The following is a 26,473-nucleotide window of genomic DNA, read 5'->3' on the forward strand; positions in this document are numbered from 1 at the left end:
AAAATAATATGAAATGAAATGATATGATATGATATGATATAATATAATATGATATGATATGACATAATATAATATAATATAATATAATACAATATGATATAATATAATATAATATAATATAATATAATATAATATAATATAAAATAATATGAAATGATATGATATAATATAATATAATATGATATGACATAATATAATATAATATAATATAATATAATACAATATGATATAATATAAGATACTATAATATCCATCCATTTTCTTCCGCTTATCCGGGACCGGGTCGCGGGGGCAGCTGCCTGAGCAGGGACGCCCAGGCAGCTGCCTGAGCAGGGACGCCCAGACAGAGGACCCCAAGGCATTCCCAGGCCAGCCGGGTGACATAGTCACTCCAGCGTGTCCTGGGTCTTCCTCGGGGTCTCCTCCCGACTATAATATAGAATACTATAATATAATATACTATAATATGATATGATAAAATATAATATAATATAATATAATATAATATAATATAAAATAATATGAAATGATATGATATGATATGATATAATATAATATAATATGATATGACATAATACAATATAATATACTACAATATAATATACTATAATATGACTTAACAAAGCATGACTCAGCACTTTTTACTGATCACCACCATGATGGAGTTATTTCAGCATCCTTTTCATCTACACATATCCCATCATACACACATAAAATAACTTGAAAACACAAACGCGTCTAGGTTTTAGTATTTGATTGTATTTTATTGGTGAACAACATATCTGATAACAGATGATTCTGTGTTTGTTCACCATCTTCACTCAGGACGCTGCCGTTGGTTCAGGAGGACTCGAGGTCGCAGCCTCGTTCTCTGCATGAGGAACCTCAGGACAAAGATCTGTGAGGAGACGAGAGGATGAATGGCGTTATAAGTCTCACTGATCTCATGTGAGATCATCTTAGATGATGTGCGTGAGGATGATGCGTGAGGAGAACTGACCCGCAGCCCCATCGTACACGAAGGCATGTTCGACATGGTCTGCATGGAAACCCAGACATGCCGCCATTTTCTCGTAACGACTGTGGCCTGCTCTCAACTGCTCAGCGTCACGATGAAGATGATGCCCCTCCCTCTCTGAAACACAATGATGCATCATTCCTTTCAGTTTACAGTTTGTGACCCAATGATGGTAACATGAATGTGTGTGTGTGTGTGTGTGTGTGTGTGGGTGGGGAGTTTACTGTAGTTCATCAGGAACCGGCCCTGCGATTCTTCGTAGAGGCCGATCAGACAGTCGGAGCAGCTCTCGTAGAAGTCCAGGTGACCGGAGTTGTTGTACGGACTGATGACTCCGTCGTTCTCCATCACTGACACACGACACACAGTCGTCAACAACAACAACATCTATCTGTACTTGAGTATTTATGTGTGTGTGTGTGTGTGTTTGTGTGTGTGTGTGTGTGTGTGTGTAACTCACTGCCTGCAATGTTGTGCAGTGTGTGGTTGTCAGATCCGGCTGTCGTCATGTTGATGACGAAGCGAACACAATGGTTGCCACTGAAAACGACACAAATCGGTTTGACAAGCTTTTATCTGACGTTAGTTTGTGACAACGAGGACACCGACCTGATCATGTTCCTCTCGTCGAAGACGAAGGTCTGGTTGTCGCTGAGGAGCTGGAAATGGATCCAGTTGCTGGTCAGGTTTGGCAGCAGGTCCAAGCCTTCTTTATAGTCAGCGACAGTCCAGTCCAGAACCCAGTGCCCGAAAACCTGCAGGAGAAGGGGAATCCGACTGAGCTGTTTATTTGTTATAAAACCCAAGACGGACACGACCAGAAACCAGTGATATTGATGAAATAACTTTTCGTCATGAAATGCTGTCTGAAGATATGTTTACATCAATCTGACTCTGGTTCTGTTTAGTTTATTAGTTTATTGTTAATTTGGTGAACAGTCCCCTTAAATGAACTGTAGTCACTGCAGCAACACTGAAGGCACATATAAGACATAACATGTATATATAAGACATAACATGTACATATAAGACATAACATGTACATATAAGACATAACATGTACATATAATACATAACATGTATATATAATACATAACATGTACATATAATACATAACATGTACATATAAGACATAACATGTACATATAAGACATAACATGTACATATAAGACATAACATGTATATATAATACATAACATGTACATATAAGACATAACATGTACATATAATACATAACATGTACATATAAGACATAACATGTACATATAAGACATAACATGTATATATAATACATAACATGTATATATAATACATATCATGTACATATAAGACATAACATGTACATATAAGACATAACATGTACATATAAGACATAACATGTACATATAAGACATAACATGTACATATAAGACATAACATGTATATATAATACATAACATGAACATATAAGACATAACATGTATATATAATACATAACATGTACATATAAGACATAACATGCAGACAGGCAACAAAGATGGAGGGGCAGCATCAGTGATGATGTCACATCAAACACAGGATGAATGTGTGCAGTTGTAGCTAACGGACAGCCATGTGTTCAGGTGAGTTGTAAAGGTGGAGAATGTATGTGTAAGTTTATCTATCTATCTATATATATATATATATATATATATATAGAGAGAGAGAGAGAGATGGTTGTACTGAATTCCAGGTTTGCATGGCTGTAACAGAGAATGATAGCTGACCAAATGTGCTTTTCCTCAATGGGATCAGAAGGTCGCCTCGTGTGCTGCTGCTGGTCACCTGACTGCTGGGGTTACTTGGGTTATGAGTTAAGAGGAGGAGGAACAGTGTGTTGCACAATTTTGTAGACCAGGCAGATGTTTTTGTATTTAATTACATCTTCCCAGTTCTGTTGGTCTTCTTAACATATCATGATGTTAAATCTGTAAATAAGTGAAGGTTTCTGTGGATTGAAACCGAGATAATGAAACCTCCTCTGAAATAAACTCACCCGGGACGACAGGAACCCCATCTGGACTCCAGAATGGATCAGGATCACACTCACCTTGTGCAGGTCTGACGTCTCCACCTTCTTCAGATCCTCGCAGTCCTCCTGGACCTGCATGGCGGCCTCGAAGCTCGGCGCCAGCAGCATCAGCAGCATCACGGCTCTCTTCACAACACACATCCTGACACGATGAGACGAGTGAGAGGAGGGCAGCAGGGCGGCTTATAAGGCCCGACAGGACTCAGCGGGACCCTGAGCCGGTCCAAAGTGTGTGTGTGCTCAGAGTGGGATGAGTCCGTGATTCACTATGGGTCTGTTTGTGTGTAGAAGGAGACAAGGTCGCTGGTTTCTGTTTGAGGAGGAGAAACGCCAAAAACCTTCATCTTCATCTTCATCCCGTTGGTCTGGAGAACCCTCCACGTTCACATTACTGTTCTGGAAATGAAAATCAACACGTATATGACACAATCACGCCTCATTTGCATATTTTAACATAACATAACAGCATTGTTTCATACCGATGTCCCTGAACGCAACACGCATTAACCAGATTCTTCATTTGTATTCAAACTGCACACTCTTTGTTCTTTATCAATGCCTGTTTCACTGCTTCAGTGATGTGCAGATGATAAGTCTGTATTTCAGGAGTCCAGATGTTTGAACAGCAACTGGGTCAGTGATAATAATGATTATGGATATTTGTATGCATGTGAAGTGTTTAAGAGAGGACCGATCCTAACGGGTTACAACGGCGACGTGGAGTCTGGTTCTATGTGGTTCTACGAGGCGGTTTGTTTGTTTTTTTGCTGGTTTAGGGTCCGGGCGTTAACAGACCTCCCACCATGAACACAGGCTCAGAATGTAGTTCAGGTGGAGTGACGAGAGTATTGATCCGTCTGCGGTGGACAAGCAATACGTGGTAATACGTTAATATTCAGGGAATTAGTCTGCCGTTGATGTTTGTCCTGTAGTTCATCATGGTCTATTTCTTGTAACTACAGCTCCCATCATGCTTTGGGGGATAGGAATTAGAACGTTGCCACAGAGTCAGTTAGGTGTGGTGGGCCGCACTGTGACCTCACAGGGGCCCGGGTTCCAGACCCTGTTCAGGGGTCCTTCTGTGTGGAGTTTGCATGTTCTCCCCGTGTCAGCGTGGGTTCTCTCCGGGTTCTACTGCTTCCCTCCATAGTCCAAAGCCCTGCAGGTTCATTGAGGACCCTAAATGTGAATGTGAAGGTTGTCGGTCTCCATGAGTCGGGTGTTGGGACCTTGAGGTTCATGGATGCAGATTGATTGTTTCTGAGCATTGAGGTTGGAGCGTCCTCTGTGAGAAAACACAGCTACGCACCTCCACAGCGGGTCTTCCCCCCTCCCCCATCTGCCTGGTCACCTCAGTGAAACCTACCCATTGTGATTGTTCAACTCCCTCCTCCTGAGCAGACCAACTGGGAATCTTCCTCTTTCTCCTGAGAGGTCGACCTGAGCGGACGTCTCCTGCTCCTCTTCCGCCCTCCAAACAGCCAACAAGCTGGCTGTTGGAGCTGGGCTGGTCTCCAGAGATGGAGTACAGAGTACTCGACCCCAGTACTTGAGTAAGAGTACAAATACTACTGGTCAAAATGTACTCCGTTACAAGTAAAAGTAGCTCCGTCGACATGGTACTCGAGTAAGTACTTGCTTTTAAATTTACTTTAAGTAAAAGTAAGAGTAAGAGTAAATTTCAAATAAAATGAATGGGATCACAGGACTACAGCAGATGTTGCAGATGTTTATTAACAATCATTGAAATTGTAACCAAATGAACCTGCACCGTCCAACTAACTCTCTATCATTGGGAACTGGAACCCCCTCAAAGACCACTGGTTGAGAATCACTGTTTTACAAAAAACTACATCTCTGCTTTCAATAACTCAATGTTGAGGTCACTTGTCTTTACAGGAAGGACAATATAGGAGCACAACAAACTGTCTCCCCATGTATCCTTATGGGGAGGGATTACGTATCTCCACTTTTCCGTAGATCCCAGTGGAGAGCGTGTGATAGGTTTCCTTCTTTGACAAACACAGCTTGTGTCCAATAGTACTTAAAAAAAAAGAAAGGAAAAAAAAAAAGACCAGACCTGAAAGTAACAAGTACTTTTCAGCCTTTCTAGAAATTAACTTGAGTAAAAGTATTTGTCTTGGAAATGTATTCAAGTAAGAGTAATAAGTACCAAAGAAATCTAATACTCAAGTAAAGTACAAATCCTCTGGATGTACTTAAGTACAGTACTTAAGTAAATTTACTCCGTTACTGTCCACCACTGCTGGTCTCCCCCTCCAAACTCCTCCATCCGTGTTGTATAAGAGTGAGTGATATCAACCTCTTCTCCCCTCAAACAATTCACCGTTCCTTCAACTGTTTGTATGCTAATAGTTATTCAGTATTGGCATTTGAGTAAAAACCCCTTTATATTGAGACTGAGTACAGGTTCGGTTATCCTTTCCCTGATTCAGGGTGGTGCCCCCAACACTGCTCACCTCCAGGTGAACCTGCATTCACCCAAGGACCCCTGGGATGGTCTCCCAGACCCTGAACAGGACCCGTGGTTCCAGATGATGGATGGCAGCCCAGGTTGCATTCACCTCACACGGCATCTTTATTTCTGTTCCTCCCACCTCATGGTTGGAAAACCACCAGTTTGTTGGATTATGATTAAAACAATGTGGACCAAGCGTTTGATGTTTTGAGTCACTTTTTGTCTCTTTATTTGAAATATTAAAGTTGTTCCTGACTTCAGAAGATAAAGTCCATGCCCTCGCCTTCAGCACAGAAACCTGCAGAGAGAAACACAAAGAGATGAGTTCTGACACGTTGGTTTGGTGGTTTCAAGAGAGACGACGGGAAGGTGAAGCACCGTTCTCTGGGTCGTAGAGGAAGTCTGGTTCTCCGGAGAACCCGAGGCAGCTCGCCTGCTGCTGGAAACGCTCCATGTCCAAGTCCTTCAGGGTCGTTTCTCTGGCTGGAAACAAAACAACCAACATGGACGAAAGGCTTCACGTATAAAAGGTGTCACTTCCTCTCAGGCCTTTTCTTTTCATTCCTACCCATCAGGTATAGAGAGTGAACTTTGACCTCCTGGGCCGTAGCGTTGCTGTTGACGTGCAGCTTGTGCAGGATTCTGTCGAGGTCTCTGGCGGTGCTGTTGATGTTGAAGAGCATGCAGCCGTCGCAGCTCGGCAGCAGCTGGATGTCTGTGGAGATGTTGGCGACTGACGGCACAAAACAAGTCGACACTCAGAGCCACAGGCTAACATCGACGCGCTAATGTGCTCAACTTAGCATAGCGTGCTAGCATGTTAGCTTCAGCTAACCAGCATTCTACGAGTGCTTGGTCATCAACCACTCCTGCTTTCTTTCTACAGTCTGTGAGCAGCTGGACTTAAATGTTTAATCTTTAGTTATTTATTCATATCCAGTTAGTTGAAAAGCAGCAGGACGATCGGAATATGCAGCTTTTATTTAGCTAGGAACACGATAAACGCTCTGACTAACTAACTAATCAAACAAAGATGGGTCATGTCGGTAACTTACCCAGGATCGATGCAGCGCTGCCGTTAACGGTAACGTTCACAGTGGATTTCACGCAGGTTGCAATTCTGAGAAACAAGACAAGAGGAGCTCTACATTGTTGTCAGGACCCCCAAGGCCTACAGAGACCTGATGGAGGGACCCCCAAGGCCTACAGAGACACGTGGAGGGACCCCCAAGGCCTACAGAGAGCCGGTAGAGGGACCCCCAAGGCCTATAGAGACCCGTGGAGGGACCCCGAAGGCTTACAGAGACCCGGTGGAGGGACCCCCAAGGCCTACAGAGACCCGGTGGAGGGACCCCCAAGGCCTACAGAGACCCGGTGGAGGGGTTTTGATGAGACAGAGTATTGTCTACAGAGGTGGAACAGTTTCAGTTAGGGTATAAAAAAAGGAGCCCAGGGAGGCAAACTAGTGACTTTGAACAGGATTTAACAGTGTTGTATATTTCTACATGTGATGACTTACAGCTTGTCCATCTGAGATACGACAAAGTCACCGGGGCTGTACGGTGAAGAGGTGACGATCATCCAGGAGCTCGTAGTCATCTTCAGGAGATCCTTAATTGCAACAGTGTCAGTGTAACCTACGAGGAAGTTCCACCTGCCGGGCATCTGCACACAAACAGGGATTCATGTAACAATCTGTGAATAAATACAAAGCAATAAGAGCAAAATCAAGTAAAAATGTAATAAAAGCAAAATCAAGTCAAAATGTTACTAAAGAAAAATTAAGTAGAAATACGAGAAAGAATAAATGCAAATGCGCAAAAAAATATATTAGAGTAAAAGTAAATAAAATTTACAAATAAATAAATATAAATCATAGAATTGTAGTTTAGATTTCAGGTATAACAATACGTCATCATCCAAGGATTTAAATAGTTTAGCACTCTTGTGGACTCTTTTCATGCTAAGTTGCAAAAAGAATAAACTTGATGAACCGAGGAAGAATTTCCCTAAAAGCCGTATACAGTACCTGGGCCCAGGAGTCGGCCGAGGACTCACCATGGAGGTCTCCGTTGGAGACAACGGCGTGACCAGAGGCTGGCATTCTTCAGGTGTCAGAGCCGAGCTGCTCAGAAACAGCCCCGCCACCAGGAAATGAGTGCTGAGCCACATCTTCACGATGCCAGCCGATCCGCTTCAGATTACAACTGGAAGAGTCCCAGAGACGATACCTGCAGGTCACCACGGTAACCACGACTGAGCCTCCACGGAGCCGCTCGGCCTTTATAGAAGCCAAGCTTCTGGGTTTCTCCATTATTGACTTAAAAAAGGTCTGTGTCCTCTGTTTGAGCCGGTCTACCTCTCTGGAGGTCCAAAGGAGGTTTCAGGGTCTGTTGTGGGTGTAGAATTTCATAAGGACTCTGTTGGATTTCAGTATTAATCATTCACTAATTTATTGAACTGCCCTTTGGCAACCAACCCTTACCCCAACCCTTACCACCAACCCTTACCCCAACCCTTACCACAAACCCTTACCCCAACCCTTACCACAAACCCTTACACCAACCCTTATCCCAACCCTTACCACCAACCCTTACCCCAACCCTTACACCAACCCTTACCACAAACCCTTACACCAACCCTTACCACCAACCCTTACACCAACCCTTACCACAAACCCTTACCCCAACCCTTACACCAACTGTTACCACAAACCCTTACACCACCCCTTCACCCTCCACCTCTGTGTTACACCACCTTGTTACATTTTGAAAAAACATTACGAGCCAAACGTTTGATGTTTTGAGTCCATTTTTTGTCTTTTTATTTTCTCAGTTTCAGTTTAAAATATTTTGGAAACATTATTACAATCATCACATACACACAGGTACATCCACCCATCGTAAACATTTGGGAGTAGCTGGCTGCTTCAGGGTCTTCAGGAGCCCGGGATCGAACAGCCCATCTTGTGGTCAACAGACGACCCACTCAGTGTCCTCCCATATTGAACAGAATGCCCTCACCTTCAGCACAGAAACCTGCAGAGAGAAACACAAAGAGATGAGTTCTGACGTCTTGGTTTGGTGGTTTTAATGAGACGGTTGGAAGGTGAAGCACCGTTCTTGGGGTCGTAGAGGAAGTTTGGTTCTCCAGAGAACCCAAGGCAGCTCGCCTGCTGCTGGAAATGCTCGATGTCCGAGTCCTTCAGGGTCGTTTCTCTGGCTGGAAACAAAACAACAAAAATTGGGCGATGCTTCACGGATAAATATCATTTTCTCTCAGACTCGTTCCTTCCTACCCATCAGATAAAGAGCGTGAACTTTGACCTCCTCCGCTGTGGCCTCAGTGTGGATATTTATCATTGGAAGCAGTTTGTTGAGGTCTGTGGCGGTGCTGTTGATGTTGAACACCATACAGCCCTCGCAGCTCGGAAGCAGGTGGAACACCGATGTGACGGTGCCGACTGAGGACAGAAACAAAGTCAGAACATGATGAACACGATAAAATGATATCCTCCATCGGAAACAAAAAATATTTGTTTATCTGCCTAAGAACGTTTGTGTTCATCCACTTAAGCTGTGCTGCAGAGGATTGTGTTCAAATCAGTAAAAGAGAGTCAACAGCGATGCTAACACATCAACCGGCAGCAGAGTCCAGCTATCTACCAAAGTATTGTAGATATTAACATGTTGACCCGATGACGCCGCTACGAAAAAGTCAGAAATCACCAAAGTTATTAACATAACAACAGTTAGAAACACGATCTCAAGTATGATGTCACAGCAGGTGACCTACCTGAAGTTGAAAAAGTGTTGCCGTCCATGGTTATGTTGGTAAATGAGGTCACACAGGTTCCATTTCTGAGAGGAAAGTGAAAGTTTAACAATCTTCATTCTAATCACTTAATTTATACATTTCTAATCTATAGTGAGCATCTGTGAGAGCAGAACATTAACAAAACTTTCCAAGTTTCTGTCTTTCTGTTAGCTTTAGCTTAGCATTATCCTGTGTGTAGTCATCAAGTTTATGACAGTTAGCTAGCTAGTTTGAGCTGTGAGTTAACAATTGAAAACTGCTTTTGTCTATCTCTGACTGAAATCAAGGACCCATTGTTTAATAAAATAAAAAACTATAAATCTTGATGGTGAATATGCCGCTGTTATCATTGTAAACTAAATCAAATTTGAGTTTGAGCGAGGTCTTCACAAATATACGCTGTTTTCCTTTTAAAGTGTAACAGATTGATGCATCTCCATGGATCATCGTAGTTTGACAAAATAGGGGCTCCCCAAACAGGATCTTCCATAGGGCCCCCCAAAGGCAAGAACGGCTCTGGGTTTAAGTGATAAAACGGAGTATCATCTGCATAGCGGTGGACCTGGATGTTACGTTGAGGAAATCAGTGAGAAAAAAACAATAAAAACAAATACAAGTTTTACATTTGTTGTCTAAATCTGATCAATGTGTAATTTACAGAAACTGTTAGGAACTCACATTTTGTTCTCCTGAGACATAACGACCACATGGGGGTCGGATGGGGAGGCTGTGATGTTCGCCCAACAGCTGCTGGTTAGCTTCAGGATGTGGTTATATATTTCGCTATCAGTGTAACCCACGATGAAGTTGCTCCGGCCGAACATCTGAAACACAAACATGAGTCAGTGAACGACAACACAAACCAGATACAAACCAGATACATACCAGATTACAAAAACTGATATACACCAGACACAAACCAGATAGAAACCAGATACAAGAACAGTTTAACTCAGGTCAGAATCATCATCTTGTTTACTAATTAGCTGAACAGATACGTGATATATATATATATATATATATATATATATATATATATATATATTTGACCAATTTCTAATAATTGTATGCAGTCAACCCTCTTGCATGGCTGCTTGTGTTTAGAAATGTAAAATTTGACATCAACACATGTAAGTCTTTAGTCCAGTAAGACTTTATGAACTAATGATGAACTAACGTGGCTGTGACGTCATAATAAATCTCTGAGACTTAAAATCAATGATGTGACCACATATTGGAGAATATAAATGAGTACACTTGTCGTGTTTTTTTACAACACGGACTGCACCATAAAGACATTTTTCCGGACCTGGGCCCAGGAGTTGGCCGAGGACTCACCATGGAGGTCTCCGTTGGAGACAACGGCGTGACCAGAGGCTGGCATTCTTCAGGTGTCAGAGCCGAGCTGCTTAGAAACAGCCCCGCCACCAGGAAATGAGTGCTGAGCCACATCTTCACGATGCCAGCCGATCCGCTTCAGATTACAACTGGAAGAGTCCCAGAGACGATACCTGCAGGTCACCACGGTAACCACGACTGAACCTCCACGGAGCCGCTCGGCCTTTATAGAAGCCAAGCTTCTGGGTTTTTCCATTATTGACTTAAAAAAAGGTCTGTGTCCTCGGTTTGAGCCGGTCTACCTCTCTGGAGGTCCAAAGGAGGTTTCAGGGTCTGTTGTGGGTGTAGAATTTCATAAGGACACTGTTGGATTTCTGTATTAATCATTCACTCATTTATTGAACTGCCCTTTGGTCCACCAACGTATTCAAATACACAAAGTGCATCACAGCACAGGACCGGGATCCGGTCTGACCTCTGCCATAATGCTGGACTACCCCAAACTACATCATTTATTGGGGTCATTGCACAACCAGGACCCAGGTCTTCACCAGCCTGGTGAAGAAATATTACTATATAATACTTGTACTTGACTTGTGCAACAAATATTTTCGACTGCATTCATTGGACAGCTTCCGCAGCTATGTAGCACTACATGCAGTACACAGTAACAGGTCTCAGAAGTCAGAACTTTGGAACTAGGCGGGGGAACTAGATGCATACAAATGCTCCTCAATAAGCTCATACAATATGACATTAATACAAAAATAACTGTTAGCTGCAGCCCTAGATTATTTAACAATATCTATTTTTGTTTTTATCCATTTTTGTTTTATCATTTCATGTGAAACATTGATGCTAGCCTGACCCCTAGTGGGAATTTTGTTCACAAGTTAGTCAATCAGAAGGACCTCACAGAGTCTATATTGCGTTGTTCAGATTCTGCAGGAGGATCACGAAGACAGCGGAGTCGTTGGTTCTTTAGTGCGCCATTGCTGCAGGCATTTATTTGCAGATGGACATCAGATGAACAGACGTCTGGAGAAATTCTCTTCTCTAGCTAAGAGCTGCTGTGTGCAACACAGTGCTCTATACCAGAGGCAAAAATGTTCTGGTCCTATTCTGTCTGCTCCAGAATATATAGTGTTACAAAGGCAGGGCTTATGTGTCATGCTTATGCGTGCAGATGTGTATTTTTGAATTGATGCTCCCTCCTCCGAGCATTTCCTCTTTTGGTCTTTGAGATGATGGATGCGGTGACAGTCCCGAAAGTTGGGGCCTCTTCCTGCTCGCTGACCTCCATCACCTCCATCCTCGGGTCCTGCAAAGAAGACCCTATGTGCGTCTACCATACATCATGTGTCCCCCCCCCTGTCTGCCTCAGGCAACTTATAATTGATAACTTCATGTGTGTAAGCGTCTGCTGTTTTTGTTCCTCTAATGTGATTAAATGCGTTCATGGAAAGTGTATAAGTTCATGAACTTCCTCTATTCGGCTGCGTCTGTGCTCTACAATAAGTGTCTCATGGCAGTGCCTTTGCTGATTGTGACTTTCCAGCCGCTGTCTGAGGATGACAGGATAGATTAATATCAAACACATTACATGATTATAAAACATACATGATTATGGAAAACCTACATGATTATGAAAAGCTACATGATTATAAAACGCCTACATGATTATGAGACATGCAATTTATGAAACCTACAATTTCCAGTGTGATTAACTTCTAATCATTTTTATATCTACATGGTCCACAGAGTTACTGCAGGGGGTCCATGAAATTATTTGATCCCAACCTTTTTTTCTTCCAGAAATTTCAGTATGTCCATAAATACACCTTAACCGGGTCTCTATAGGCCTTGGGGGTCCCTCCACTGGGTCTCTGTAGGCCTTGGGGGTCCTTGGCCTGAAAATGTTGAAGAGCTTTGGATTAAAGGGTTTATGGACAAAAAGATGGACAGATTAATCAATAAAGGACATTAGCTGCAGTCCTATATTTTTAACTGGAGTCAGCAGGTTGGCGGTCCCTGGTGGTCTCAGCATCGTGCCAGTCCGGCCGGCAGGTCGGCGGTCTCGGTGGGAGCGTCCCCCGTCTCCAGAGCTCGCCCCACGTTCTGCCAGAAGACCGCTGTGTGGCAGCCGGCCGGAGTCCAGCTCAGGTAGGTGCGTCTCTTCACCAGCTTCCTCATGCGGTAGTCCGGAGACAGCTGGTGGGCTGGGATCTCCTCCAGAAACAGCAGGATCAACACGTCCTTCTGCTCGTCAAACAGGCGGAAGCTGCATCAACACACACACAGGACAGACCACGGGGACCAATCAGAGCACCGAATCCAGTTTGGGAGGGTTTGAGACCAGAGCAGGAGGTGCTGAGGGAGGGTGAGCGCCCCCACCTGGCCATCTGGATCTCCCTGGAGCACCACTCGCTCTGCAGGTAGCGGCGGCTGATCACACAGATGGTCTTCCTGCTGCCGTAGATGGCGTCGGTGATGTTGTCTATGATGGGTCTGCCTGCAGAGATGTTGACTGATTATCTGCCGATAGGAACGAGCTCTCCTTGACAGAGACAAGACTGTGTGGATGAAACATTCAGTTGTTCAGTTTTACTCTATTAAGGGGCTAGTTAGCTCGCTAGTTAGCCCGCGAGTTAGCTCACTAGTCGCCAACTTTCTTATTCTCTGCGACAGTCACAGAACATCAGAGGCACCGCATGATCTGCTGAGCCGGTCTACACTACTTTGACATACAGCTGGACTTGTTTTTACCTTATTGTTCACGATGGCCCTTTCAATTAGCTAATGCTAATTCCGAGTGCTAATCGCTAACACGGTAGCTATTGTCATAACTACAGTTAGCAAAGTGTTTCAAAGGTCTGTTAAGGTGACAAAACACAAATTAGACTCTGAGCGTAAACGGTTGTGAATTTGAGTACACGCAAGGCTCTATGCATGCTAGTGATTAGCATTAGCAGTTAGCAGCAGGTTCAGCCATCAAAAGGTCTGGAGACTGAACTGAAGCATTGGAGGATGTAAAACCAATAAAAACGGGATGTGAAACTCCAACATCTTTATAAATAAACACAAAACCGAAGTGTGGAAATGAAGAAGTACGAGAAAGAGGAAGACCTTTTGAAGAAGGAGTGCGTTGCGGCAGCGAGGCGTTCCATCGGTTCTTTTCATGGTCAAACAAAAAAATGGTTTGATCATTTTGCAAAAGGAAATTAATCCAGACTACCTCTTTCTCTCGTCAACCACAGCTGGTTGCTAGGCAACGTAAACTGTGAGGAAATCCTCTGTAGAGCCGAACTTGCGGCGACCTTTTGTGGTCTTCAAAAGGTGATACGTGATATGAGATTTTAATTAATTGATTCTGTGTTCTTCACTGCCTTGTGTAAATGGACAATAAGTAGTGTTTTCTGATGACTAATTTGTATTAAATAAAGTTTATCTGCTTTTCTACTCTCTAAAGTCGGAACAAGATTCGTTTGACTGAAGACACTGACTTTATCTCCCACATGTAGAAGTGATGTTCGTAGGTGTGTAATGTACTCCAATTTCAATTTCAATAAAAATTTGCATGAAAAAAAGAAAGAAAAAAAAAAACGCAGTTGACTTTGAGGGCCGAAACCTTCAAAGGATGCGGCCACTGAATGGAAACAGGATGATGGTCTACCTGGTTGGAAGTCCCGGTGGTGCAGACAGAGTCTCCAGCCCTGCTCTCCTTCCAGCACCGGAAGCATCTCTGCGTAGACCCAGGCCTCGTCGTGAACATTGTAGGAGACGAAGGCGTCGTAGCGATGAGGAGGAGCCCCCTTCTTCCTCCTACTGCTGTCGTAGAGGAAGGCCAGGAAGAGGTGGAAGCTGTAGGCCAGATGCCACCTCAGAAAGTGGTAGATGAAGGACGCGAGGAGGGTTAGCAAAGTCAGACCGGTGCTGCACATGAAGCAGAGGAAGCTCACGTCCAACCAACAGGACTGAAGGTCAAAGTCCAGCAGCTTGGCTCCTTGTTGGCTGGGAGGAGAGGAGCAGGTGTACTGGTGGCCGTTGACCACCTGAGTTCGGGTGTTGCTCTTCGCCCATTGGATGAAGCCGACGTTGGAGCAGCCGCAGGTGAAAGGGTTGCCGGACAAGTCCAGGTGCATTAGTGCAGGGAGAGACTGGAAGACCGACTCATTGAGTGCCGTCAACTCATTGTCTCTCAGTGTCAACCGGCGGAGGGCAGACAGGTTGACCAGGGCCAGGAATCTCAAAGACCGGAGTTTGTTTCTGGAAAGGTCGAGAGCCTGCAGGTTTTGGATTGACTGAAACACTTCAGGTTCAGGGTTTGAGACGTTACTGCTGATAATCCGAAGAGCCGTCAGGCGAGGGGTGAACGTGAAGGTGTCGGGGTGAGGCGTCTCGGGGAAGAACTTCTCAGCTGCAAAGTACTCTAGATAGTCCAGACCCCTGAGCAGATCTGGTGAGATATCTATGTCCCATTTATTGTTGTTCTGGATCGTGAGCATCCTCAAGGATGGCACATTTAAGAATATTGGTTCGTCATTTACTTGACGTCTCAAGCTGCTTGTATACGTCGGGAGATACAGCGTGAGGTTTTCTAAGAGTGGTAGTCCTTTGAACATCTCTTGCCTGAGTGTGAATGGTGTGAGGGTAAGTGATCGGAGACTATCAAGTCCTTCAAAGGTCCGGATATTTACAGAGTAATCTGACACCGATGCAAAATCCAAAACCTGGAGAGAAGATAGACTCCCAAAGTCGCCTTTTCCTACTTCAACAAGTTTATTCCCGTTCATATTCAAGACGCGGAGGTTCTGCAGACTTGGGTCGAAGGCGTGGTTCATGCGAACAATTGGATTTTCCTCAATGTGAAGCGATCTTAAATTCTTCAGGCCTTGAAAAGTACATCCTCTGAGTGTTGAGATGTGATTCTGGTCCAGAGAGAGTTGCCGTAAACTCGTCAGATTGAGGAAGTCGGAGCAACCCAACTCTACGATGTCGTTGAAGCTCAGCGACAGGACCACGAGCGTCGAGAGGCCTCTGATGGCAAGCGGCACTTTGGTTAGAAAGTTGTATTCTAATTTCAGTCGCTCGAGCCGGTTAAGCGGTCTGAGCGAGTTCTCGGAGAGGTCTCTTATGAGGTTGGAGTCTAAAGTCAGCTCCGTGACGTTAGCGCAGCTCTGAAGCAGCGAGTCGTTTAAGACGTTGAGGACGTTTGAAGTCAAATCCAGACGCGTTAAGGCGGGAATCCGGCAGGCAACGTCGAGAAGACCCTTGTCCAGCAATTCTTCCATGTAGCGCAGCCGGAGAAACTCCACGGACTCAGCAGTCTGAAGTATTGCGCTGTACGTTTCAAAAGTCATCTCGACCCCACTTAAATACAAGTGAGTCACGCTCTTCAGAACGCTCCTGTCCGGTACATCCCACTCGAAGTCGGAGCCACATTCAGACAAATCCAGAGACTGAAGATGAGGGAAGACATCTCTCGTGATGCTGAACCTCCTCAGTGGATTCGAGCTGAAGTCGAGAGTCCGGAGATTCGATTTAGAGAAAGGCAGGTGGTCCGACTCCAAAGAGGCGATGCTGCATTCCGCCGCCCATAGTTCATACAGGTTTGGTAGTCGTAAAATGGGCAAAACATCGGTGATTTGAAGGAAGTGGTTTGAGCTCAGTCTGGCGGTCTGTAAGCTGATGAGGGGCTGGAAGACCAGCGGGGGGATGCGCCTGATCAGGTTTTCATCCAGAGAAAGAAACAGCAAACTGGACAGTCCCCGAAACACGCCGTCCGTCAGGTTCATGAGGAAGTTATTGCTCAAATCGAGATGCGTTAACTCCGCCAAGTCCGCAAATGCTCCGTCAGCAACGTCCTCTATCGAGTTGGTTGACATCACGCAGCGGACAAGCTTCCGTAAACCGCTGAGGTGCGTCGCGTTGACCCGGTCTATTTGGTTGTTGGTGAGATCCAGAGATGTGGCGTCGCGGGGGATGTCTTCGGGAACGGCGGTGAGTTCATGACCGGTGCACGTCACGCAAACACCTGGAAGCAACGTGCCGCATTCGACGATGCAGTTCTTCAGCGAGTAAGCTGGCGAGGCATCAAACTGAAGCAGGAAGGACAGGAGGCGGACCAGGAAGTGGTTGTGGTGACGCATGGTGGTCTTCAGGAGTCCTGCTGAAGAACGTTGAGATGGAGATTTATACCGTTTATACGGCAGGTCATGAAGTAGCCACGGAATGCAAAATTGTATTGGTTTCATCCATGTTACACAACGTCCAGAGCTGCTGACGTAAATATCGAGAATATAAGTCGTCCAGCGTTGGTTTTTATGTCTAAAGCTAAAGTTTTTATGTCTAAAGCTAACGTTGGTTTTGCAGCGCACAGTCTTCATTTGAGTTGAAATATTTAAACTTGCGACGCCCGGCTTTGTACGTAATACACCATGTGAAAATGAACGCAGCCTGAGAGCAGTTTAACATTAAAGTCCAACACTAAACTGTGTAAATTGTGTATTTTTAGGTGAAAAGTAACTAGAAACACCAAATAAATGAGAATGAAGTACAAGTACCTTGATTTTTGTAGGACGACTCAGTTTGCCATCACATTCTTTTAATGCATTACTTTTACTTGTAGCAGAGTACTTTCACAGTGTGGTATTGTATGGTATCTTAGTACTTCACTACAGTCAAATAAATAATATAATAGGTGGAATAGATAAGTAGTACAGGACAGTAAAGCCACTATAAACACTCATTTATTTGACATAGTTCTACACGCTGCGTTCAGGTGTGCCGACAGAAAACAGGACATTGGTATGTTGGGTTACTCACCGCTCGAACGCTCAGACTGAAGTGAAGCAGGAAACGGGAAGGTGGAGAACACGACAACCAGAAGTAAAGAACACATGCGGGTCAACAGAGACCGTTAGTCCAGACTGTCTGGGGTCTCCCAGAGACCACATTAGTCCAGGAGCAAGACTATGTGGAGAAACCAGAAACCACTAAAGCAACTAACCTGTTTTGTAGAAATATTAGTTTTAACATAAAAGTACAAAGTAGCCAGAAACATAAACACTCAAGTACTCAAAAACCCTTACCTATAGCACTCTGATCGTAGCACTGTTGCTCTTGAACTACTACTTTACTCAGATGAGGACCTAACACTTGTTCTATTTTTAGCTCTTACTTTATCGGCAATGATTCGTTGTGGTTTCCTTGTTTCCTTCTTTTGACAAATGTACTTATTGTAAGTCGCTTTGGACAAAAGCGTCTGCTAAATGACCTAAATGTAAATGTTTGGTTCATCTAACTGGTCCAGGATCTGGTCTGTCTGTGTACCGTATTTTGTGTTAGTGACCTCTAGAGGGAGCCACAGTTCTGATAAAGGAGACCCAGATCCAGAGAAGTGTTTTCCTTTTAATGTATATTTAATTCATATATATATAAACAAATATATATATATTTGCATATGAATATAACTAAATGTATTTTTAATACATAAATATATAAATCTATATACATTTATATATATATTTCTTTATATATAAAGGATATAAGACAACGGAGGCCACATGTAAAGACGCCTTCGGTTCAGACTTGAACTGTTTTCATTCCTCGTCTCATTCTTCCTCGTCTTCATCACTTCTCGTACATTTAACACGTGAGGAGGAATTATCGTGTTGAAGGAGCTCGTCGTACGTCGTTGCTCCGCCTGTCAGCCTTCATCGCCGTGACGCTGAACACAGATTATGTTAATGGAGCTGAAGAAGTGAAGACGAGTGTCCACACACACAGAGGGATGACGTGGAGCGGCTTAATGTCGGAACGTGTTCGACGTCTTCTTCCCGATCTTCCTTTTCAAAGGTTCCTTCTGCCGTTTCAACTCCACACAACTCAAACAATCTCTGCGAAGGAGAAACAAGCCCAGAGCTTCTTCTGGAAACGTTCACGATGTGACGGGCGACGCCCGGCATGGTGCCCGTTATCGGGACGGAATCGATGAAGCACTTGTCACACCGGTCGAAAGAAGACAGTTATTTTGTATTTTCAATATTAACAACTATCCGAAATAGTGACCTCGCAGCCAATGAGAATCCAGTATTCACCCAGACCGCGATTTTACAGGATTAATATGACAGATGTTTTAACATGTAGATATTCTCTTCGTGTAGCCTAAGTTCTTCTGATTTGTTTCTACGATAAATGTTTCTAACATTAACGGTAAAAGTGAGGCAAGCAAAGGTTTCGCTCAAGTTGTGAGAAGAAAATTAATTTAAAAAATGTAAAAAAGCAAACATCCCGAAAAAAACGCTCAGGAGGAAGTTTTATTTCTTTACAAAACGAGAGCGCAGACAGAAATCTACACGACAACTTTCAACCATGTAGAAAATATAGAGGAGCTCCGATGTCACTCCGATGTCACTCCGATGTCACTGACAAACCAACAACATCAACAGCGTGAAACAAGCTAAACAAGGCTAAAAGGTTCCGGTCCGCATTCACGTTCACAGGAAAGAGGTCAATAAGACACTTTAAAACCACCGACAAACTACAATTTGAAAATTAGAATTACCAAAAAAAAAAAAAAAAAGAATTCCAAATTTTTCGGAATCTTTAAACTAAAAACACAAACTTAATATAAAAACACACACACTTCCTTTCTCAAATAACCTGCTTCTTTTAGTACTTCAATTCTGATTTTTCTATTGATAAGATGTCGAGTGGGTAGCACTGTCGCCTCACAGCGAGAGGGTCCTGGGTTCGATTCCCGGGTCGACCCGGGTTCCTTCTGTGTGGAGTTTGCATGTTCTCCCCGTGTAAGCCTGGGTTCTCTCCGGGTTCTCCGGCTTCCTCCCACAGTCCAAAGACATGCAGGATGGACCTGTCTGTCTCTACATGTCTCCCTGTGATAGACTGGTTACCTGTCTGTCTCTCCATGTCAGCCCTGTGATAGACTGGTTACCTGTCTGTCTCTACATGTCTCCCTGTGATAGACTGGTTACCTGTCTGTCTCTACATGTCAGCCATGTGATAGACTGGTTACCTGTCTGTCTCTACATGTCTCCCTGTGATAGACTGGTTACCTGTCTGTCTCTACATGTCTCCCTGTGATAGACTGGTTACCTGTCCAGGTGAACCCTGCCTTCGCCCAATGACAGCTGGGATCGGCTCCAGGCCCCCCGTGACCCTGAATACAGGATAAAGCGGTAGACGATGGATGAAGATGTCGAGTCATTTTCAAAATAAATTTGAAAATTCAGAAAGACAAAATAAAAGGTGGTCTTTAAATGTCTTAACTTTCTACCTCAACGTATTCAAACTGTTTTCCTGAAAGAAATAATTAAAACCTCAAAACAAAATAAAAGTTTATATGTTTGCATCGATTAAAATACAACATCAACAGTGAAGAGAACATCAGTTTGTTTTCATTCGGACGATGTTGAGCTGACCTTTACATTTGAGGTCGTTGAAAAAGAAGTATTTCAAACAAAGAGACGGTTTCACGTAATCAACAGGAAGTCGTTAAAAAGGAAGAATCCACCTTAAAAAATCACATGTAGAAACTAAAGGAGTCACCTCAACGGTTTCTCTCTCTGACATCATCGTTGCATCACGTTACGTCACAGTTCGGATTGACAGCTCAGGTGGTTTTAGACAGAACCTTCGGGAGTCTGGCGCACCCTTGTGGCGGCGGCTGGTTTTTTTTTTATACCTTCGACGAGGAAGAAAAACAAACCGGCGAGGTTCAGAAACTCCTGAAAGATTTAACACGAAGAAACACGAGAAAACATCAAACCGACTTTGTTAAAGGGTTTCTGTAAACAGACTGTAAGGCAAGGAGGAGGAGGAGGAGGAGGGGAAGGAGAAGGAGGTGGGAGGAGGAGGAATTAAAGGGACGAAGGCTTCTCTCGATGTCTTTCTGTAGTTTGATGATTAAAACCCTCGTCTGCGTTAAAAGTGACCGAAGGAAATAAACCAACGAACTCCGACGTACGGAAGGTCGGAAAAGACGAAACGCTCATTTTAAGACGAAGAGTTTGATTGTGATTTTAACAAAAATAAATCCTGAGATCACAAACGATCATTGGAATTATTTGATTTCATTGAAGTTTGAAAGTTAACAAACAACTTGAAATCATTGAAATCAAAACCAGCAGTGAAATATCGTATTCAGTTTGTTTTAAATGCAAAACAATTTAATTTAATTTTAATGTTTTAAACAAAAACAAAATATGCAGGAAAATATTTGTCTAATAGAAATAAATGATTTCAGTATACTGAAATCATTTATTTCTATGAGATAAATATTTTCCTTATTTACAATTAACTTATTGTGTAATTTCAAAAATTAATTCTAAAGTTTCTTGTGTTTGAAAATGAAGAAAAGGTTTCTTTATGCCGCGTGTAGATTTATTTGATCGTCTGGTGATGATGTCAGATGATGATGTCATATAAAATGAGGATATTTGTGAAATTGGGAACATTTTAGACGTTTTGTTTCTTTAGAGTCACGTTTGATAGTTTTGGGTTCATAATAAACCTCACAAGTAAAACGTCTGATTGCGTAGATAATAATAAATAAAACACGACGCGCGCCTCCGCCAATCACAGCCGGCCATTTTCAGCTTCCGTAGGAGAAAAAAAAAATGAATCCAAATTTGGGACAAAAGAAGAAAATAAAAGGCTGAATTCTGGTTCAAACTTCCGGGAAATGAATACATTTTTACAAAAACGGGCCGTCATGAGGACAGAAGTCGACGCCCTAAAAATCTAAAATAAAAAAGAGTTCTTCAGTTGGAAATAAAATAAATCTCAGAATCACATTTGGAGAAAACATCCAGAAATGTTTCATTTTCTCCAAAACGTTTTCCTTGGTCTGGAGGGAGAAGGACGCCCCGCTGCAAAGAGGACCTCTCTAGGGGGGCCACCAAGACCGGTACATATCCAGGGAGGGAGGAAGACACCCCCCTGCAGAGAGGACCCCTCTAGGGGGGCCACCAAGACCGGTACATATCCAGGGAGGGAGGAAGACGCCCCCCTGCAGAGAGGACCCCTCTAGGGGGGCCACCAAGACCGGTACATATCCAGGGAGGGAGGAAGACACCCCCCTGCAAAGAGGACCCCTCTAGGGGGGCCACCAAGACCGGTACGGATTCAGGGAGGGAGGAAGATGCCTCGACCCAAACAGGAAGTGGACCGTGCTGAGCTTTCAGCCCCGTTCAAGGTTTCTGTAGCCCGCCGCTGAGAGGAAACAACCTGTAGTCTGTAGACCCACCTGCAGGACTACAAACCCACCTGTAGGTCTACAGGGACCCACCTGTAGGTCTACAGACCCACCTGTAGGACTACAGACCCACCTGTAGGTCTACAGACCCACCTGTAGGACTACAAACCCACCTGTAGGTCTACAGGGACCCACCTGTAGGTCTACAGACCCACCTGTAGCACTAGAATGTTCTTCCCTCTGGGACGCCGATCGGCTGTGTTTGGCGAGACGGCGGCGTTTCAGACATCAGCTGGAGACGGCAGTTACTAGGCAACGGCCAGCAGGACGATGTCGCCGGAACGCCTCGTCTCTCAGGCAGAGCGACGGCCTCGCTCACTCCTCTGCACTCAACTCTCCTGGGCCTCGTCCTCCTCCTCCTCTTCTTCCTCCTCCTCCTCCTCCTCCTCCCACTCCTCTTCCTCCAAGCATCAGAATAACTTCTTAAAGTCTTAGTGATAAAAGTTGTCCGTTCCCTTTAACAAAGGTTCTGTTGTGTGAGAGACAGCGAGCCCAACGCGCCGCCTGGCAGGCACTTTGATGGACGGACAGAAATCACAGGAATCCCTCCGCCGCCGTGAGATCTACTTCCTGCAGATTGGATCAGGTCACCGCTGCAGACGGGAAGTCAACCTGCCTGCTTCTCCAAACAAACCATTTTAACATTTATTATTATTATTTATCATTGTTGTTGTTGTAGTTCTGTTTTCTATGTTTTTCATGATTTGGCAAATTTATCTGCAATTTGATACGACGATCGTTTGTGATAAGCCGGTTAAAACCCCTTTCCTTTTAGTTTTATAAATAATCGAGTTTAACGTAAAACTGATTTAAACGGCGTTCAGAGATGCTGTGGGTGTTTCTGCCCGATGTTCTGCCTGCCAGGCGTACCGAGGCGACGATCACACAGGAAGCAGAAGGATGAAGGCACGTTTACCCCCGAATGCCTTACTGATGAACAATCATGGACGAAATTTAAGATTTAAATGTCGGATTGATCTTGTTTCATTGATTTGCAAGTCAATGCTAGCCGTCAACGCTAGCTTTGACTTGGTGCTCTTTGTTCAGACTCAAATCCCAGAGGAAGCTGGACGTTGTTATTCAAGTATTTTTACGTAGTTTCTGTACGTTGTTTTTTTGGGGGTTTTTTTTGGTCGTTGATCGGAGTGACGTGATTGGCTGCTGCCAGATTGATCCGAAGTAATTTTTTTCATCCTGGTAATTCTCAGTCAGCGTTTATTTAACCCATATATAACGTGAGGAACAAACAGTAGTTGCCATGGCTACCAAATTTCTTTCTTAGATTTGAACTGAACAAAGAGGCTGAAGAACATTTTTATGTTAGGGACTCATTTTCCCATCATGGCATCTGCTGGAGGGGTTAAGTGTGCACTCGCCGCTCTGCCTCAGCGTCATCGTGGGCGTCGCCTCAGTTCAGCCGCGGTTTAGCCGCTGCCTCTCAGGCCGCCTGTCAGGAGATCCGGTAGTCGAAGGTGTCCTTCTCCATGTAATCGGTCCAGGTGGAGGACGGCATCGAACGGTACGGGTCCAGCAGGATCCGGAAGCAGCGCACGATCAGCAGGCCCAGGAAGATGAAGAGGATGAGGACGAAGACGAAGGCCGCCCGCTGCTCGAGTGTGAGGAAGGAGGCGGAGGCGGCGGCGGACGAGGAGGACGAGGAGGAGAAGTCTGATTCCGAAGCAGAGAAGGTGCTGCTGTAGAGGTCGTCGGCCATGTTGGCACGACGGTCAGACGCCGCAAGGAAACGTCGTCGTCATCATCATGTGGAGACGAAGGACGGAGAGGAAGAAGAGCCTGCAGACACAACGACACCACAGGGAAGTCAGCTGGTTCAAGGGTCATGTGACCAGAACCAAGACGGACGCCTCCTTTTCCCACATCAAACCCAAAAAATCCCTAATTTTATCGCTTTAAGTTCACATTTACATTTAGGTCATTTAGCTTTTGTCCAAAGCGACTTACAATAAGTACATTTGTCAAAAGAAGGAAACAAGGAAACCACAACGAATCATTGCCGATAAAGTAAGAGCTAAAAATAGAAAAAGTGTTAGATCCTCATCTGAGTAAAGTAGTACCTTAAGAGCAACAGTGCTACGATCAGAGTGCTATAGGTAAGGGTTTATATAGAGTGTCCTCTATATTATAGAGGACACTCTATAAACTTCCATTGTTATGCTGATAATACTCGGTTATATCTATCGATCAAGCCTGAAGAAACCAATCAGCTAGTTAAACTCCAGGCTTGTGTGGATGACATAAAATCCTGGATGACCTGCAATTTCCTGATGTTAAACTCCGATAAAACGGAGGTTATTGTACTTGGGCCTAAACTCCTCCGAAGCTCGCTGTCTAAAGATATAGCGACTATTGATGGGATTGCCATCGCCTCAAATGCTACTGTAAGAAACCTTGGAGTTATCTTTGATCAGGACCTGTCCTTTGACTCGCATATTAAACAAACCACGAGGACAGCCTACTTTCACCTGCGTAACATTACTAAAATTAGGCCAATGCTGTCTCAAAAAGATGCAGACAAACTTGTCCATGCATTTGTGACCTCAAGGCTGGACTATTGTAATTCGTTATTATCAGGCTGCTCTAATAAATCTCTTAAATCTCTCCAGCTGGTCCAGAATGCTGCAGCTGGTGTTCTGACTAAAACCAGAAGAAGGGATCACATTTCTCCTGTATTAGCTTCTCTGCACTGGCTCCCAGTAAAATCCAGAATAGAATTTAAAATCCTTCTCCTCACTTACAAGGCTCTTAATGGACAGGCACCATCATATCTTAAAGAGCTCATTAAACCCTACTGTCCTGCTAGAGCACTACGCTCTCAGAATAAAGGGTTACTTGTAGTTCCTAAATTCTCCAAAATTAGAACAGGGGCCAGAGCTTTCAGCCATCAAGCTCCTCTTCTGTGGAACCGCCTTCCGGTTCTGGTTCGGGAGACAGACACTGTTCCCACTTTTAAGAGTAGGCTTAAAACCTTTCTCTTTGACACCGCTTATAGCTAGGGCTGGCTCAGGTTTGCCCTGAGCCAGCTCTTAGTTAAGCTGCTATAGGCCTAGACTGCTGGGGGATTATAGTGACACACTGAGCCTCTCTCTCTGAATTGAATATAGGCACCACTGAGGACCAGAACAGAAAAGAGTCTGGACTTTGCGGAGCGACATTTGTTTGACTTCAGCGATGGTGGTCCAGCCGGCCAGCTGAAGTAGAGGAGCGAAGTGCTCGGGTCGGGGGGTGAGGTTTGACCAGTGTTTGAAGGTAGATGGGTGCCGTTCCATTGATGGCCCTGAAGGCCAGTGTCATCGTCTTGAATTGGATGCGTGCTGCAACAGGGAGCCAGTGGAGGTCACGGAGGAGGGGGGTCACATGGGAGAATTTGGGTAGATTGAAGATTTAAGATAAGATAAAGATTACCTGTCTGTCTCTACATGTCTCCCTGTGATAGACTGGTTACCTGTCTGTCTCTACATGTCTCCCTGTGATAGACTGGTTACCTGTCTGTCTCTACATGTCAGCCCTGTGATAGACTGGTTACCTGTCTGTCTCTACATGTCAGCCCTGTGATAGACTGGTTACCTGTCTGTCTCTACATGTCTCCCTGTGATAGACTGGTTACCTGTCTGTCTCTACATGTCTCCCTGTAATAGACTGGTTACCTGTCTGTCTCTACATGTCTCCCTGTAATAGACTGGTTACCTGTCTGTCTCTACATGTCTCCCTGTGATAGACTGGTTACCTGTCTGTCTCTACATGTCTCCCTGTGATAGACTGGTTACCTGTCTGTCTCTACATGTCTCCCTGTGATAGACTGGTTACCTGTCTGTCTCTACATGTCTCCCTGTGATAGACTGGTTACCTGTCTGTCTCTACATGTATCCCTGTGATAGACTGGTTACCTGTCTGTCTCTACATGTCTCCCTGTGATAGACTGGTTACCTGTCTGTCTCTACATGTATCCCTGTGATAGACTGGTTACCTGTCTGTCTCTACATGTCTCCCTGTGATAGACTGGTTACCTGTCTGTCTCTACATGTCTCCATGTGATAGACTGGTTACCTGTCTGTCTCTACATGTCTCCCTGTGATAGACTGGTTACCTGTCTGTCTCTACATGTCTCCCTGTGATAGACTGGTTACCTGTCCAGGTGTACCCTGCCTTCGCCCAATGACAGCTGGGATCGGCTCCAGACCCCCGTGACCCTGAATACAGGATAAGCGGTAGAAAATGGATGGATGGATGAATATGATCATAATGATTATTATGATATTATTATTGATCTGCAGTTTATTTGACTGTAACATGATAACGCTTCATAATACTTGATACATGATATTTGTTCTTATACAAGACGCTGCTGTTGGACAGAAAACTCTGCTGTGTCATGTGTTGGTGGAGGAGTGAGTGGGCGAGCTGTGTGGGAGAGAGAGAGGGGGAGGGAGAGAGAGAGAGGGAAAATAGACAGAGAGAGAGGGAGAGCGAGAGAAA

At 44.4% G+C, this 26,473-nt stretch overlaps 5 protein-coding genes across 5 annotated transcripts in view; all 5 read right to left on the reverse strand.

Moving 5' to 3' along the window:
* Window positions 1–734: 734 nt before the first annotated feature.
* Window positions 735–3,242, reverse strand: LOC311027601 (saxitoxin and tetrodotoxin-binding protein 1-like). Its single transcript, XM_084031691.1, has 6 exons — window positions 3,087–3,242; window positions 1,628–1,773; window positions 1,479–1,558; window positions 1,243–1,368; window positions 1,001–1,135; window positions 735–898 (listed from the first exon to the last, which is right to left on the reverse strand). The coding sequence occupies exons 1-6, from the start codon at window positions 3,207–3,209 to the stop codon at window positions 822–824; spliced, it is 687 nt and encodes a 228-aa protein (XP_083887817.1). The 5' UTR covers window positions 3,210–3,242; the 3' UTR covers window positions 735–821.
* Window positions 3,243–5,140: 1,898 nt separating this feature from the next.
* Window positions 5,141–8,017, reverse strand: LOC311027603 (uncharacterized protein). The gene is made up of 6 exons (XM_084031693.1): window positions 7,606–8,017; window positions 7,067–7,212; window positions 6,603–6,667; window positions 6,116–6,280; window positions 5,926–6,030; window positions 5,141–5,845 (listed from the first exon to the last, which is right to left on the reverse strand). Exons 1-6 carry the CDS (start codon window positions 7,717–7,719, stop codon window positions 5,805–5,807), a joined length of 636 nt encoding a protein of 211 aa, XP_083887819.1. The 5' UTR covers window positions 7,720–8,017; the 3' UTR covers window positions 5,141–5,804.
* Window positions 8,018–8,350: 333 nt separating this feature from the next.
* LOC311027602 (uncharacterized protein) lies at window positions 8,351–10,912 on the reverse strand. Its single transcript, XM_084031692.1, has 6 exons — window positions 10,702–10,912; window positions 10,042–10,187; window positions 9,343–9,407; window positions 8,846–9,010; window positions 8,665–8,769; window positions 8,351–8,585 (listed from the first exon to the last, which is right to left on the reverse strand). Exons 1-6 carry the CDS (start codon window positions 10,813–10,815, stop codon window positions 8,536–8,538), a joined length of 645 nt encoding a protein of 214 aa, XP_083887818.1. The 5' UTR covers window positions 10,816–10,912; the 3' UTR covers window positions 8,351–8,535.
* An 823-nt stretch (window positions 10,913–11,735) lies between these two features.
* LOC311027590 (uncharacterized protein) lies at window positions 11,736–17,589 on the reverse strand. The gene is made up of 4 exons (XM_084031665.1): window positions 17,527–17,589; window positions 14,330–16,870; window positions 13,096–13,213; window positions 11,736–12,982 (listed from the first exon to the last, which is right to left on the reverse strand). Exons 2-4 carry the CDS (start codon window positions 16,848–16,850, stop codon window positions 12,742–12,744), a joined length of 2,880 nt encoding a protein of 959 aa, XP_083887791.1. The 5' UTR covers window positions 16,851–16,870; window positions 17,527–17,589; the 3' UTR covers window positions 11,736–12,741.
* A 5,609-nt stretch (window positions 17,590–23,198) lies between these two features.
* LOC311027605 (uncharacterized protein) overlaps window positions 23,199–26,473 on the reverse strand; it is a 13,541-nt gene continuing 10,266 nt past the window's right edge. Inside the window, exon 2 of the mRNA XM_084031696.1 lies at window positions 23,199–23,773. Within this exon, the coding sequence (XP_083887822.1) occupies window positions 23,430–23,693 (264 nt within the window). The 5' untranslated portion in view covers window positions 23,694–23,773 and the 3' untranslated portion in view covers window positions 23,199–23,429. The remainder of the gene's footprint in view (window positions 23,774–26,473) is intronic.

This window comes from Eutrigla gurnardus (assembly GCF_963514095.1).
Source record: "Eutrigla gurnardus genome assembly, chromosome: 17".
Lineage (NCBI taxonomy): Eukaryota > Metazoa > Chordata > Actinopteri > Perciformes > Triglidae > Eutrigla > Eutrigla gurnardus.

Coding starts and splice junctions, on each gene's coding strand:
- LOC311027601 (XM_084031691.1), bottom strand. CDS start 3,209: ATGTGTGTTGTGAAGAGAGCCGTGATGCTGCTGATGCTGCTGGCGCCG. Junction 1,369..1,478: donor ACTGCACAACATTGCAGGCA/GTGAGTTACACA, acceptor GTCGTGTGTCAG/TGATGGAGAACGACGGAGTC. Junction 1,136..1,242: donor CCGGTTCCTGATGAACTACA/GTAAACTCCCCA, acceptor ATTGTGTTTCAG/AGAGGGAGGGGCATCATCTT.
- LOC311027603 (XM_084031693.1), bottom strand. CDS start 7,719: ATGTGGCTCAGCACTCATTTCCTGGTGGCGGGGCTGTTTCTGAGCAGC. Junction 6,668..7,066: donor GTATCTCAGATGGACAAGCT/GTAAGTCATCAC, acceptor CTTGTTTCTCAG/AATTGCAACCTGCGTGAAAT. Junction 6,281..6,602: donor CAGCGCTGCATCGATCCTGG/GTAAGTTACCGA, acceptor TTGTGCCGTCAG/TCGCCAACATCTCCACAGAC.
- LOC311027602 (XM_084031692.1), bottom strand. CDS start 10,815: ATGTGGCTCAGCACTCATTTCCTGGTGGCGGGGCTGTTTCTAAGCAGC. Junction 9,408..10,041: donor ATGTCTCAGGAGAACAAAAT/GTGAGTTCCTAA, acceptor CTTTCCTCTCAG/AAATGGAACCTGTGTGACCT. Junction 9,011..9,342: donor CAACACTTTTTCAACTTCAG/GTAGGTCACCTG, acceptor TTCTGTCCTCAG/TCGGCACCGTCACATCGGTG.
- LOC311027590 (XM_084031665.1), bottom strand. CDS start 16,850: ATGCGTCACCACAACCACTTCCTGGTCCGCCTCCTGTCCTTCCTGCTT. Junction 13,214..14,329: donor AGTGGCCGCATCCTTTGAAG/GTTTCGGCCCTC, acceptor ACATCTCTGCAG/GCAGACCCATCATAGACAAC. Junction 12,983..13,095: donor AGGGAGATCCAGATGGCCAG/GTGGGGGCGCTC, acceptor GTGTTGATGCAG/CTTCCGCCTGTTTGACGAGC.